Raw genomic sequence first — 15,966 nt, forward strand, 5'->3', positions numbered from 1 at the left:
TGCTTTTTCTGGTGTTTCTACACCTCCTTTGATGTATCCACAATTAATGGAGGTTTATCTAACCCTCATTACCACGTCAGATAGTAACGTTTTAGGAAAGAGCATTGAACTATAGAGATCCAAAGAAAATAACTCTAGCTTTCTGTTAAGGGACTCTTTGTTAAACACGTCATTATACAAAAAATAGCTACATCTATATAACCTCTACCTACAAGCAAGTAGTCTGGCCCTCAAAGGCCAAAAGGCAAAGTCTAGCCCTCCCTGTGGAAGTCCAAACTGTCCTTTTCCTTTGTATGGGACATGGTAATCCCTGCTTTGAATCATTTAGCGAAGCAGAGGTGTCAAACTCTTCTTTCTTAGGCAAGTTTCACATTTTACCAGTGAAATACCTGAAACAGCCTTGTTGTTATAATTATACAACGGGATGGGTTTGTTAGCAGAGCCAGCGAGTTGCAGTCTGTAGTTCTCCAGAAACCTCAGCCTTTGCTTGCTCTCAGAGCCCTGCGCTTCCCTAAGGACCGCTCGTGCCTCGCTGTGTTGTGATGCGCTGCAGCACTCTGAATCGCTGCTTGTTGTACAGCGCTTGCAAACTCATAAAGCCTCGTCTTGCTAGGAGATATGGCAGCATCCCCTCTCTTTTCATTTTCTCCTTAATTCCTTTATGCAGACTGCTCTAGGGTTGCTGGTGCCTCAAACATGTATAGTGCAATGGTAGTCTTTAAATCATGTTTGCATTCAACATAACTCTCATCAGCATGTCCCCTGGACTTCTGAAACGGAGGACAAGCCAGGTGACTATGCCATTTTTCTGGCAGTCCAGGTGGGTGAGACAGAACAGCATGACTTCTCAGAGTTTGTCGTTGTTTACGCTGCTAGAGACGAATACAGTCTTTTGGCCAATTGTATGCAGTTCAACAAGGCCAAGTGCCGGGTCCTGCACTTTGGTCACAACAGCCCCATGCAACGCTACAGGTTTGGGGGACGAGTGGCTGGAAAGCTGCCCCACAGAAAAGGACCTGGGGGTGTTGATCAACAGCCGGCTGAATATGAGCCAGCAGTGTGCCCAGGTGGCCAAGAAGGCCAACGGCATCCTGGCCTGTATCAGAAACAGTGTGGCCAGCAGGACAAGGGAGGTGATCGTGCCCCTGTACTCAGCGCTGGTGAGGCCGCACCTCAAATACTGTGTTCAGTTTTGGGCCCCTCGCTACAAGAAGGACATTGAGGTGCTGAAGCGTGTCCAGAGAAGGGCGACGAAGCTGGTGAGGGGTCTGGAGCACAAGTCTGATGAGGAGCAGCTGAGGGAGCTGGGGTTGTTCAGTCTGGAGAAGAGGAGGCTGAGTGGAGACCTTATCGCTCTCTACAACTGCCTGAAAGGGGGTTGTGGTGAGGTGGCTGTTGGTCTCTTCTCTCAGGTGACTAGTGACAGGACAAGAGGAAACGGCCTCAAGTTGTGCCAGGGGAGGTTCAGGCTGGATATTAGGAAAAATGTCTTAATGGAGAGAGTGGTGAGACACTGAAATAAGCTGCCCAGGGAGGTGGTGGAGTCACCATCACTGGAGGTGTTCAAGGAACGTGTGGACGTGGCACTGTGGGACATGGTTTAGTGGGTGTGATGGTGTTGGGTTAATGGTTGGACTTGATGATCTTACAGGTCTTTTCCAACCGTAGTGATTCTGTGATTCTGCGATGGACTAACCCTCGCTGAGATGGGGAGGAGCTAGCAAGCCTGACCCATGCACAGCTGAGCCTGCTGGGGAAGGCACTGGCACCCAGGGGGGTCCCTGGCAGCTCTTCTCCGTGGCACCACGTGCTACCGTTAGTTGGCTGCATCGTGACACAGCCTAGCTCCTTACTGACAACTATGGATGACATCTGTTTTCTTCCCGATTTATGTGGAAGAATCAATAATAAAGCTGGTTCTCTGGTACTGCCATTACCAATGTAATCTGGAGCGTGATGGGGCTCCGAGAAAGAAGGCTTTTTGCATCAGCTGAGGATCTCAGCTGCTGTTCGTAAAATGTAATGCGCTCGAACGTTACATAAGGAAGAGCCTACAAGAAGTGTATGTTGAATTCCCTGTGCGGTATGTATGAATATTAAATATTTGTGTGATTGGCTGCCTTACACACCCCATCAATATTTATAACTGGTCGGGGGGACAGTGGGAATTCTTCAGTATAAATTATTTCAAGCCTCATTTCTGTAAAGTCTTTGCATCTCTTTGCATTCTGGAGGTCTAAAGATAGATGACACATAAAAATGGAAGTGGTTCCCTTCTTTTGCTTCAGGATTGCGAGGTTATATAATTTAAAGGGAAGATTCATCTCACAGGTTTTCAGGATCAGTGTAATTCTTGGGTATCCTTTTTAATTTTAAAATACAGATTCCTTTACCTTCTCAGTACCGAAATAAGAATTTTTAGGAAGATGGAAGAGTTAAAGAGTTATTTAGGTTTTTGCCTCATTACATGGCCAATTGCTTTGTAATCCCCTGCCTGCCCTGCCTGCCTTTTAGAAAACTAATCAGAAACTGTCTGTAAAGCTAATGAAATGCTGAATTTCTGAATATAAAAAAGTTAGCGCCGTTCTTTACATGGACTCTTCCAAAATGTGCCTTGTGAGATAGAGCAGATTTTATTCCAGGCAGAATACGGGACCTTACGAACCACGGGAGCTTCTGAGGATAACTTGCTAACCCTTTTGATAAATAGCAGCATGGCATTTTGAAAGCAAACCTCCATCTCTCTTGCTCGTTTGCTAGCTGTCGTAAAGTTAATCACTGTTCTTTTTTTCATTTTACATATAGTTTTATGAGGCCTGTGTGTTGACTTCTCTTTCGGCAGCCTGCTGATCCCTCCCAGGGAGCAGGGATACAGTTCCAGCCTGCCTGGAGGTGTCCAGCTTCTCTGCTGCCCTCCGCACTGACCCAGCAGCATTTCCTTTACAGCCTAGCTTCGAGGGTCTGTTTGGCGTGGCAGTGATGAAGCCCTTTCCCTCCCCCGCACGCTACCCAGGACCAGAATGGGTTTTGGATAGCAAAACACATCTCCCCAGTAAGATTAAAAAACCCTGACAGGCAGGAAGCAACCACGTCTCGTTTTTTGTCCATATCTGTTCTGACTCCAGGTTTTGGGCAGGAACACAAGAAGAATACTTGACACTGTTCTTCTAGGAAGGAAGAAAACATTCCTGCGGAAGATGTGTGCCTATCACATCTGTATACAGGTCTCTTCCGGAGACTAGGTTGAAACCCTGGGATCGATCCCCTGGGAAGGAGAGACACAGTGCCTGTGCCCATGCGGGGCAGTTTCTCAGCCATTCAGCTGAGCTCTCAGTAGGAGTACGATCTGCCTTTGAAACCGGACCCTGTTTCAAGCAGGAGGTTGGACTAGAGACCTCCTGAGGTCCCTCCCTACCTGAGTCCTGTGACTCTGAGGCAAACAATGTTCTGGTGAGTATTTACTGAACACACTAATAAATCAACTGAGAAGTGAGCCCAACCAAGCCCTCTTGGCGAAAACAGGCAATTCTTCAAGCTTTGTCCGCATTCGCTGTCTGGCAAGTTTTAACGTCAGCGCAGCTGAACCAGTGAAAATTTTCAGTCCTCTTTATGGACCTTTTGTGGAGCTATCTGTGGAGCCTGCAACCGATCTGCAGGTGTTGGCTGCTTCCTTTTATGCCTTTATCAAAGGAGATCTCATTCTCCCCAGGGTCGGTGGATTTACGGGCTTTGCAGAGTCTGTGAGCCACAGGGCACTTCCAGGGCATGCAGACTGCAGCCCGTGCTGCCTCGTGCTCTTCTCCAGGACGTCTTTTATCAGCCACATCCTTTTTCTGGAAGATAATACTCCTAACAGGCTTAATCCTGCATAAATTCTCACTGTCAGCGATCTGTCCTTCTCTTTCTTTACACAGCCTGTGTGATTCCTCCAGCTGGGAATTAATGACGAGTGTTGAGACAGTCCTGAAACGTTAAGAAGCTGATGCCTGCCTTCTCCTGCTCACAATCCAAACACCTCTCCCCACATTCCCAGGCTGCAGGTCAAGATCCAATTTCCCCAGAGAGTTCAACATGGGGAGACTTTGCCAGTGCTTAATTCACGGTTATAACTGGTTGAAGTGCAGTGTGTGGTGAGCTCAACTTGCTCTCATGCTTTCTGTCCTTGACACCTCTTCCAGATAGCTGATATGTCCTCAACCTGTGTCAGCTTGTACTTCATGCTACTCAGTGTTGGAGGTCTTCCTCGTCTGTTTTCATGGGCTTATATGAACCTACCAGGCTCCAGCTGGAGGCAGCGGGCTGGGGGTCCCTGGCCGGACCCTGCTCCCAGCAGAGCAAAAATCACAGCTACGGCAGCTGTCTAGGTGAGTCGGGGCAGTCCCCGAGGATGGAGACCCACCACCACTCAGGGCCCTGTCCTAGGGATGCCCCGCTCACATGGGAAGGGGCTGTATCCACATGTCCAGTTGGGATTTCTTCTCGTTGCAGTTGTGCCCATTGGCTCTTGTCCTGTTGCTTTGAACTTTGAAGAAAAGTCTGGCTCTGTCATCTCTGTCACCTTCCCTTTACGATGTGGCAGATGCGGTTAGATCCTCACTTTTCAATTCTCCACTTACTTAATTCCGCATTTATTTAACCTCCTGTCTTTTCAATTCATCCATTTTCCTTTTCCATGTATGTGGTTTCAGACTCACTAAGAGGGGAAGACACTACTGATCAGGGGAAGACACTGCTGATCAGACTGACAGTGCAGCCGGACTTTGGTCTGAAGTGCTTCAGCGTCTCCCATAAGGTCTTTGTGGACTAGACTTGTCTGTGTGGGACCGGTGGAACTTCATCCTTTGACTTCGAGACAGAAAAACTGGGATTTGTTCATCCCCACTACTCTGCTCAGCCTTGCAGGCTGCTCAGAACGACTGCATGTACATAGTGTTGGTGGCCAAGACATCCCAAGGAGGGTGGTTGTGTGAAATCTGGGACCCGCACCAGAGCCCAGCTCTGCCCCTCTTCCCATCCCCACGAGCCAACCGCTCCACACTCTGCAGGGTCCGCACAGCCCCAGCCGCTGCTGCTGGGCCAGGCAGGGTTGTCCTGCGACACCTTCCCCGTCACGGATGGGATGCTGGGCTGGATGGGGCGATACACCAAAGATCGCACAGTTCTTTTCTGTTTACATAGAAGCAAAATGAGTCCTGAAAGGAATGTGTTTATTCTCACACTCGCCACTTTGCATCTACTATCTGCCTGTGTCGGTCCTGTGCAATGCAGCAGAGCCAAAGAAATTAACAGTAAAACGAGGAAAACTTAATGCGGAAGCGAAGGAAAGCTGTAGTTATAGTATTGCATCTTCCCTATGCCATGAGGAAGAGGAGAGTCTGAACCTCGGGCACGAACCATCTTCACCAAACTGCCGGCACTGCGTGAGACGATGCCGGCGCTTCCCTCCCTGGCCACAGCCTCGAGAGGGTCTCTGCACAAAAAGCCGCTTTCCTCCTGGTGCGAGTTAACGGAGGCAGACCGGAGGGGATGGGGGGCAGGCACCCAGCCCCTGCAGCCGACGTCGCCGCTGCGGCGATGCAGCACGGGCTGGATGGAGGAAGGAGAGCCAGGCGCAAGCTCTCTGCTTGCAGGTTTTCAGTGGGGTCCCTCAGCAACTGCGGATGCCGAGGATGCTGCCAACACTGGCAGAGCAGCTCCTTGCTCATTAAGTAGGTATAAGCTACAGCCAACTCTGCCATCTCATTCTAGCTCTGATCTACCCGGCGTCTTATGGCTTCCAACGCATCAACTGATCGGATTAATTGCCGTGCAGCTGGGATGAGAGGGGGGGAGAACTGGGAGCAGATGAAAGCTTTTATGCTGTTTTCATTCGCCCTCAGATCATTACCCCTCACATTGCCGAGTGTTCCTGGGCTTGCCACATCTCCCATGCTACCTCGTCATCTGCGAGCATGGCCATGGACGGCTTGCACCCTTGCCACAAATAAAGGAAATTAAAAGCTCATGAGAAGCCCTGCCAGAAGCCCTCATTTTTAAGGTAGCTATTGCAGCCTGATCTAAATGCATTGAGGGGGAAATGACGGTTTTACTCCTGCGACAGCTGAACAGTCGGTCATACCCAGTGCATCAAGGCTGAGATACCCCCATTGCTTTCAGGGAAAAATCTATTTTAAACTCCTCTCTTGCCAGTATTTTTGCAGAAGAAAGAAAAGGGCTTGAGGCTAAACTTGATCCTCACAGGCTGCATATTTCAGTACTGGAAGGCTGTGACTCAGTGGCCTCTGGAAGTTCTCCAAGCTATCAGTAGCTCAAAGGAGGAATTAAAAACTCAACAAACTGCCTGTTCTCCTGAAACTTGTTTTGTACATGCTATGGAAGAGATGAGAGATTTGAAAGAAGGCAGCCCTGTCCAAGAATCATTGGCTATAGCAAGTCACAGCAAGCAATTAATATTAATTTTATTAAAATGCTTAGACGTCTTTTAATGAGCCTTTTTGCCAAGTTTATGTGGAAGAATTTGCCAAAATACCAGGTGCACTATAATAAATTCCAAGGTACCTAATAGGCTTCCCCACTTGGTCTTCTGTCCCTGACAGTCTCTATGTAGAGACATCAGAATACCTGTTTTCTCCCCCAAAATAGGAGAGACTGAATAGCGTTTCTGACGTTTTTCCAGACAGTTGGAAAAGCTGATGCGAACAGAGATATGTCCTGTGCTAGCCTGTGAAACCAGGCTTGGGGGTGGCAGGAGGAATCTCAGGAAGATGGGTCTGAGGCTAGATGTTAGACTCAGGCAATCAGTTCATCAGGGCTTAGGGAAGAAGATGGCCCCTTTGGCTGATCCTCTGCTTCTAGACAAGAGTGGTCCTTGTTTCACTCTACAGTCTTAGTCCCCAGATCTGCCTTGCCCTCATCCCAAATCCATGTTGGATGGATATCTTGGACCTGTCCATCCCTGATGGTTAAGGTTTACTTTCAAGCCCAAGACTCAAGAGAGCAAAATCAGCACCTCAGATTAAAATAGGAGACAAACTCAAAGTTTCTGGACACTTCAGGAAATCACCCAGGAAAAGAGCTCTAGTACTTGCTGAAAATAGAGCTGGAGAGCCCAACACAGGGAGTGAAGTGAGTGATCTGCTCTTAGGAGTGCCTTACTTGGAACAGGAGAACTTCACAGCACCGTGGCTCGGTACCTTCAGATGTAGCCTGTCAGCGTGCATTCCTGATCACAACCAGGAAACATCTTCCCACCCTTTTTGCCACATTTTCCCAGTTCTCGAGAGCAAGGGTTGACTGAGCTGGCCCACCCAAGAAAGACACTCAGCGAAGGGATCCTTCCAACTGCAGTTAAAGCCTTTCATGCTTGCTGTGGGTGCTAGGACTTGGTACTGCTGTGTCTCAACCCAGGACAGAAAGCGTATCAGAGAAAGACGTTTTGGCATTTTGGTTGCCTTTGGAAAGCTGGAATTTGTCATCTTCTCAAAGGGGATCTCCAGCTGGAGGAGCTGGAGATCTCTTCACTGACACAGCAGAGATAAAGATTTCTATCAAGCTTGGTACCTAACAGCCAGAACTAGTCAGAAAGTGTTCAACTGCCTCTTTCTTTGCAGATTCCTTGGTCATAAAATGCTGCTGTGCTGAAACTAAAATACTTTTCTAATAACGTGCTAATTCAAACAAAGGTTTAGCCAGAAAAGGCTTTCTGCTTCCAAAAGAGGGAATTTCTGGTTAATGGAGCGAGAGGGAATCGCTTAATTTAACAACCAGCTCGGTGAGTTTGAGCTCTCAGCTGAAATATAGCAGAACCCAGGTCGTGTCCTTGCTCCAGCAAATGCATCCTGCTCATTCAAAGCAGAACAGCCCCAGCAGGAACAACTCACACAAGGATCTGCTGGGTCCTCGTCGTGCCTTGGCACAGGGAAGTCACTGAGCCTGAAAATCCCCTATTCTAAGCAGATTCTCTGGCCGCTGGTTGTTGGCTGTCCAGACCAAGTCTGTAAGGTGACAAGCCAACATGCCAGTGGGGACAGAAGTCCCTTGCTGTAGAGAACCTACAACCAGCCTCAGCCTTAACAAAGCCTGGCCATTTCCAAGTCTGCTGGGATGAACATCAGCACTTGAGCTGCCTTCAGTTCCTCCCCTGGCACTGCAACCTGGTTGATTTTTAAGGGACAAACTCTTTTTTTTGAGTTTTGCTCACTTGCACATATTTGCCCAAGGACAGCAGTTGTGTTGAACGTTCACACGCCCCACAACGTGCATGTAGACAACCACACACTGATTTCCTGGAGGTTGCTAGAGCAGCAAAATTTAAGTTGAGTTCACTTGTGCAGGCCAAAAGGAAGTGCTGATTTCTCAAGCTAACCTGCCCTGGCTTCTGTTCCCTTTCTCCCCCTTCATAAATGTAAAGTATTGGCTTTATTCCAGCCTTTCAACTATGTAAATACTGTTGCATGGCCAATATGCAACCAATTATAGAGGAAGCAGATGTTTTTCACAGCAATGCAACAAACACTCTTCTTTTTTTGACCTTTGCCTTAAAGATAATTTTTACCTCGTGATGATTTCATGTTCAAGTCTTTCATATTACTGTGTTGCAGAGATTGTCCCCTTAAAGGACATGCTTTTCAGACGCGCAGGGGAGGAAGAATATAAATTAGTCTGATATAGGTGGGTAGGCAAACTGGCTGTGGTGACCCAGCTGCCCGCGCTCCTCCGGCCATTCAGGCAGAGGACATGGCTTGCTGGCCGAGCTGTGCCATTGTCGGTGCAGTGGCTTGCGTGCATCAGGCTTGCGGTGGCTGCGACGGCAATTTGTTTTACATCTGGCATGCGCTGCTGCGCTCAGAAGGACTTCACATGCCTTTGGCCGTAAGTGGAGCGCTGAGCCCCTGGGGATTGATCCCCGCGAGTGGTGGCAGAGCCATTCCATTTCCAAGAATAACCTTCCATCCAAAACAAAGAAGGTGCATCTTCCAATACCTAAATCTTACCACATGGCTGAGTGAGCTTCAGCTTTTGGTAAACAGTCTCCCCTTTACCATTGCCAGTGATAACACGAGTCCCAGCTGCAAGTGTAGCCCTTTTTGGGAAGCCTCACCTCCACAACCACCACCCAAGAAAGACCTTGCAGGCAGGTGGCTGCAACCGCGTGCCTCCGAGCGCCCTGCGGTTGTAGGGGCATTAATTGTTACTATTTGTAGACCTGGCTGGAAAAATTCCTACGAAGCAGTTTTGCGCGTTTCTTCTTGTTGTTCTCTTTTGTCAGTTTGCCACAATCGCCAGCCCTCCTGGTAGAGCCTGTCGAAATGTCTGGGAGGAAAAAGGGGAAGAATTTGCTTCCAGTATATTCCCGGCTCTTTCCAGCTGCTACTTACAGGGTGTGGGAATGCCTTGAGGTTCCTCTAGGAGGCATATGTGGAGCTAGGGTTATTGCAATGGGAAAACCATCACAAATTTTGCAAAAAAGCCTGGATTTCTTCAGTGTGCTTCTTGTGAACAACTTGTGTTATTACTCCTTGTGTTTTTTCCAGCTGGAACAACAGGGTGGTGCCACGGATATTTTCATTCTTATTGATTCCTAGGCTAGAGGCACAGTTGTCAGCACGCGAGGAAGGCAAGTATTAATGAGTAATCTTTCAAAAGCATCTCTCTTCTTTGTTTCAGAGTCTCCTGAAATTGGACCCTCGGTTGTAGTTCACACAACTGTGACGTTTGGAAGCGAGCAGCTGGATTCAGACCCTGCAGAGGTTCAGCAGTTAATTCTCAGTCACCTGGAGAGGATTGTGCCATCCCTACCTAAACCAGCCAGCATCAAGTGTCAGAAATGGAGATACTCTCAGGTACTCTGCGGTGGGATCAGTCAGCTGGGAGGATGCTGCTGGGGCAATGCCGTGGTACAGACTTGCGGTGTATCGCAAGAAACAGGAGATCATACGAACCAGTGATTTTCATCCTCAGGGAGCAAAAGGAAAGGGGATAGTTGCTCGATATCAGTAAGACATTCCTCCACGTAGCCATGAGCAGCATCCAAGGCTGGCTGACGACAGCCAGATCATTTCTAGTAATCTTTTTACGTAGCGGACCTAGCTCAGCGGTAAGTTATGCACCACTCCTGGTAAGTAGGGACAGGAGCAGTGCACTGGAAGGAAGGAAGTCCCACACACTTTGGTGGGATTTTTGCTGGTATTTAAAAATATGACTCAGTCTGTCTCTTCTGTATCCAAAAGTATGTGATATTATTAGCAAAATTCCCACCCTACCACAGAGTAGCAGAAGTCCTTGCGTTCAGACGTACTAATTGTTATTATTTGATTTGGCCCAGTTCAATTTAACAGTATGTTATGCGAAAAATATTTTAAAGTAAACTACCTAAGGGTAATAATAGCAAAATGTGTATATTTTATAGACTTCTTTTAAAAATCCAAGGAAATTGTTGGCAATTTCCTAAAGTATTGGAGTGTATCTACATGTTTACCCAAAGCCTCTTAAGTTAAATTACATTGGTGAAATTGAATGTGGAAGTTGATGCAAAATATTTACTTAAAGCAGTCCCCTAAAATTTTTTCCTTTTATGAAGTCTGGAAAAGTTACTGTAGATGACTCTTCTGAAGTCTGCTTCATACCCCTTGATCTGCATCCAATTTAGGAACCTGGTCTCATTAGCACAAAGTTTATTTTTGTGCAAGTTAGGTATTGGTAGTTTGCAAGTCACTTCCCAGTGCATAGTATTTATTCTCAGTTGTTGTATAAAAATGACCTTAACATAGGTTTTAATGTTTCAGATGACTCATACAAAAATCATGGTATGTTTTATATGTTCCTCTTTATCAGTTCAGAGGTTTTTTTGCTAGTAACAGTATCTCTGTACAGTTGTCGCTGTTAAGGCATCCTTTTCTGGTTGTGACTTCTCATCTTTTCTTCTGCATTACCTTTCTGCTTCAAACTGTTTGCGAGCACAAGAGCTGCAGGCGGTAGGGAGGAGAAGAATTGGATTTATCTCCAACAGACAGACTCTTGGTTGCTCAGCTCTGGAAAGGGCTCCCAAAACAAATAAAGAAGTATTTTTAAACAGATTTAATACACCCTAGATACTGCTGCTATCACAGAGCTCTATCATAAAATTTGTCAAATTCAGCTACTTTGTTTATGTGTGCAAGAAAAGGACTTAATATGCCTTTTCCTAGCACTACTCACACTTCTAGCATAGTGTCAAAGGTGACATATAAGCATATGCATCATATATGGCCCATTCTGATTTATTTCACCATGAAAACATGGGTAAAGAAAACGACAAGAATGGCAGTTAATTTCTTACTACTAAAAAAAGGCTCAATTGCATTCTACCAAACAACTATGCTTTTTGAATCCTGGCAAAATTATGGCCATACAGGATTTATTATAACCTTGTACCTATTGCTTCATCTTTTAGAGGTAGCTGGAACAGTGACTGTAGGAATGAACTCTTATTTTCCACAATTGCTTCAGAATTGTTGTCCTCCTAAATCACTAGGTGTGCGTCCTGTTTCCCCTATTTAAAAATTACATTGAGACATCATACTGCTGGATGATGCTCTATTATTTTCTCAAACCACTGTACAATTTATAGCTCTTCCCACTTTCTTCTCCTGCCTCTGTTCCCTGCTATCGACCATGCTGCTGGTATCCAAAGCCACCGACTTCAGCAGCTGCTTGTGCTTTATGGCTGTGTCACAGGATGAATTATCACCAGTCTTTAATTTGGTGGATGAATGTCAATATGTCTTAGATTGCAAATAGTCAGCGTAGGTCAAATCCGTTATCTCAATAAGGAGATCTCTATTGCCACCCTATAAAATAATCACTACCTAAATTAAATATCTGGGACAGAGCTCCCTCTTTCTCTAAAAGCTATCTTTACTTTCAATTATAATAAGCTGTTGCCACAGAAGCAAAGGGAACTGATAAGATGGGTGCATCTTTCCCCTGACTCTTTTAGACAGGATTTATCCTACTTCTTAATTAAAACCGGCTGTAACGTCCTTCACATGGCCAAACACAATCCTGGGATTAAAATGCAGACATTACAATTATCCATGGTGGATGAGGGATTAGGACTTCTAAACTTCTACTGACGCTACTTAGCAGCACAGCTGCAATTCTGGATCCCCTGCTTTAATTACGATAAGACACTATTAGCATTCAGAGCCAACAGCTTCCCAACCCGTCACGTCCCTTTGACAGAGTCACTTTATATGTGTAAGGGATACTGGGAAAACACAGAATCATAGAAATTGGACCTCTTCAGAGGGGACCTCAGAAGGGACCTCTTCAGGTCTCTAGTCCAACCCGTTGCTCAAAGCAGAACTATCCCCAGCACCAGGTGACCTCAACCATGGAATTTATGTTGGACAATGCCTTCAGAAGAACTTGAATAATGGTCAGGATCGTTCCTTCCCCCAGTCACTATGTCTAGAGAGAGGGCCTTTACTACATTGAGCACACAATCATGCCACACAGGCGAAAAAGTGTGGGCTGAGATGTGAAAATATTGATCCTGTGATCAGTATGACAAACCAGAAGCTGTTTGGTACAGCCAGCATCAAATAAGCACCAGGCAGTCAAGAAGGAAAGACACTCAAAATGTCTTTTTGTGCTAAACCCTTCTTCATTGTTTATGCTCAGTGACCTCGATCCGTGAGAAAAATTCAGGAATAAGTTAAGTACTTACCTACAATTAGTCTGACAAAGACGATCTCTGGCTGGATTTATCGTACATGGCTAGACTCTTCATTTAAGTTGAATAATGGAGAATGGGTTGCAACTTTCAATTCATTTCAGATAATTACCTCCTTTAAAGAGACACTACCATGCTGGTAACACAAAATGCAGCCAGTAGCATAAACGTGGGTGTTTTGTAGCTGATCTGTACTTGGTAATGGCAGATAACGGCACGGCAGTGGCTAGATGAGTGTGCATTTGAATCAATGGAAAAATCCCCTGGACTGAACAAGATGCCTTGGACTTTAGGTCTTGTTCACCGAAGCTGACAGTCGCATGATGGGATACGGTAATGGCTTACTGCACAGCAATCTGAAACATATCTTTGCACCAAAAGATGTGTTTGAATCCAAAACATATCTTTGGACCAAAGGCAGAAAGTCAAGAAATGATTGAAAGAAAATTGTACTCTCCGTATCATGCTTTATGATCTCTATGGTTTAATCTCTATTGCTGGTCTACTGCTCTGCTTCTGCTCTGGTTTTTTGTGCCTCTCTCTGGCTTTCTAGGTACTTTTTCCTCTTTTTCAACATTTCATCCTTACGGGTCTTGTTTTGTCATTCCTTTTCTCGGACCATTTCTTCCCACCTTCCTCCTCCGATCACTTCATCATCAAGCTGTCCTGCATCTTCTTATCTCTTTTATCCCTTCTGCCTGAGCCTGCCTTGTCCTCACGTTTACCTTTAAGCCAGTGCTGCTGCTGCTGCTGCTGCTGCCTTATTTCTGTTCTGAGATTCACCAGTGCTGCTCTGAGGTGCACTGATTTAGTACAACATGGACACTCAGCCTTTGTACCTAGGTTTGAAACAGGCTACAGCAATGCGCGTAACAGCCAAGCGTGGTAAAACCACAAATGTTGTGTGCTTTTACTCTGCTGTTTGACACGCATTGGTGTTTGTCATAAAGTACAATACCGAAAATAGGTCTTGTTCTCCCCATGAGTTTCGGGTAGCTTCAGGTTAATAGGTACTGGCCAAAGCAAAGTCCATTCACTTTTAGAAATGTTACACAGAACTGCTCAAGAGCCGCCACTCCACAGATACAAGTTTAATTGAGGGTATAGTGCCAGGAAAATTATATTTTAAATTAATACAATGCGTACATTGAGAATGACATTAAATGATAATCAAAGCAACCTTATTCAGAACTTGTCCCATGCTACTTACAGAGAAACTGTTGATTGTATCTCTAGCAGTGTCTAAAAATTGTTGTGCTACTCAGGTGAAAAAGGAGATGAGTGTAGCAGAGCTGGAGACAGGGTGGGTTGTCCCAAGGCTGTATGTACGCTTGCACAGCAGCATGAAGCATGGATAGGTCATCATGACAGCTGTTACTCTGAAGTCCACCTCACTTTCCATCCAGGAAGGTCACCTGGTCAACCCAGTCGTGTTGCAGGCTCTCTTGGAAACGGCAGGCTCCCTTTCCTTTGTTGAACAGTTACGTATCTGAGGGTTTCTGCAAGCCTGCCTTTGCTGGTGTGGGATCATGTATCTTCATACCTTTTGGCTTAGAGATCTCCATGCCTCATCTATCCAGGGTCAGGCAATTCATTTCTGCTGATGAGATGGACTGAGAATAAACAGGAGGGGGCTGTAAAGTTTCTAAATTTCCACAAACAGGAAAGCTTTATTCTAATTGTTTAACTCCAGAAGATAAATACGGTACTTTGCTCGTTAATGCTTGGACCTACAATCTGGGATGGGAGGTGCGCTTTGCGTGAAGGCATGTTTCTCAGGAATACGGACCTTTCTGGCATGTAATTCAGGCAAATAAAATACTTCCTTTTCAATTTCCCTGTATGCTTTTCTTTTTCAGGTTACAAAAGCTGTGCCCAATTGTCCGGGACAAATGATTGTTCATACTCAACCTCTCCTGATTTGTGGAGGCGATGGATTTACTCGTTCCAACTTCGATGGCTGCATAGATTCTGCTATGAGTCTTGCAGAGGCTGTGAAGTCTCATTTATAGCAATTTCGAAGTCGGCTGCTGAACATAGTCTAGATTTATGATGAATTTTACTATGGTGGATTGAATTCTGGTTTAGTGTTAACATCACTGGCCTCCATCTTGCAAAAATAAATAAAGGAAGATCTGTTGGTGTGCTGTAATAATTATTGGGATGGAATTGAATTGAATTTTCCAGGATCTGTGCTGTGAGTGGTTCCTTTGCTTGAAGTAAAGCTTTTTCTGGCTCTAGTCAGAGGCACCGGGCTCCAGCAGTCTTGCCAGGTCTCCTGATACTTTTACATGGAAATTATGTCAAGGAGAGGAGCCTGACTTGAAGCAGCACAAAAAACCATGGAGCTGCAGAGTTTGCTCCTTTTCTGAGCATTTGGAGCCCTGGAAGTGACAGAAGGAACACGCACAATCAATCCCAGAGCTTTCATACATACACGTGGTCATTTCTTCTGGTGCAGATCAGCCCTGGTCATGGTTATTGTGTTGGCCATAAAGTATCAGGGATGGGGCATACCTTGCTATGCTGCTCAAGTTGGACGGCCTGTGCAAGGTCTAACCGAATCGACTCAAGGCCTAACCATGTCTCCAGGCACGGACAACTTAAGTGAGGGATGGTAGTTGTCTGCCAACCAGCTTTCTTAGCCCACAGTTTTCTGGAGCCCTGGTTGCAGATTGTTGGAAGAGCTCATTTAAGACCTTGATGACGTTACTGGCAATGATGTGCCACTGAAACATGGTACCTGTCCTAGGTGCGGTCTAAGCAGCATCAGCTCAGCTGTGCTTATAAAAAGAAAGAATGGAGAGAAGGTGACAGAGAAGGGTTGTGTGTTTCTAGCACTCTCATAGCAATAGGGCTGCTATCCCAAAGTCATCTTGGGAATAGACATTGACATCTGGGCTGTGACATGAGTTTAACACAGTAAAGCGGACTGACCAGGAGAGTGGATGCACTTAAAACAGTTCTGTATTTGCCAGGTTAGAGAGTCACCAGCGCATCATGGCTCTCTGCTGGTCCAGGGTCCCCTGAATGAGGAGCAGCCCTTTCCTCCTTCCAGATGGTGGAGGAATCGGGGTAGGAGCCGCCAGTACGGAAGGTGGTTTAGCTGCTTTGCCTGGCAAATACCAAGAGGAAGGAGGGAAAAGAATTTATCTAAGCGTGGCCCATGGCAGCGTGTTAATAAGAAAACTGTGCTGACGTTTCAGGCTTAGGGTTACATCACCACCACCATAAAAACTCATTTAAAGTAA

At 46.0% G+C, this 15,966-nt stretch overlaps 1 protein-coding gene across 1 annotated transcript in view; it reads left to right on the forward strand.

Annotated features, from left to right (window-relative positions):
- The window catches only part of RNLS (renalase, FAD dependent amine oxidase), a 79,578-nt gene extending 64,735 nt beyond the window's left edge, over nucleotides 1-14,843 (forward strand). Inside the window, exons 6-7 of the mRNA XM_059821431.1 lie at nucleotides 9,667-9,842; nucleotides 14,575-14,843. Coding sequence (XP_059677414.1) covers nucleotides 9,667-9,842; nucleotides 14,575-14,727 — 329 coding nt within the window. The 3' untranslated portion in view covers nucleotides 14,728-14,843. The remainder of the gene's footprint in view (nucleotides 1-9,666; nucleotides 9,843-14,574) is intronic.
- Nucleotides 14,844-15,966: the final 1,123 nt, after the last annotated feature.

This window comes from Gavia stellata, chromosome 9 (genome assembly GCF_030936135.1).
Source record: "Gavia stellata isolate bGavSte3 chromosome 9, bGavSte3.hap2, whole genome shotgun sequence".
Classification (NCBI taxonomy): domain Eukaryota; kingdom Metazoa; phylum Chordata; class Aves; order Gaviiformes; family Gaviidae; genus Gavia; species Gavia stellata.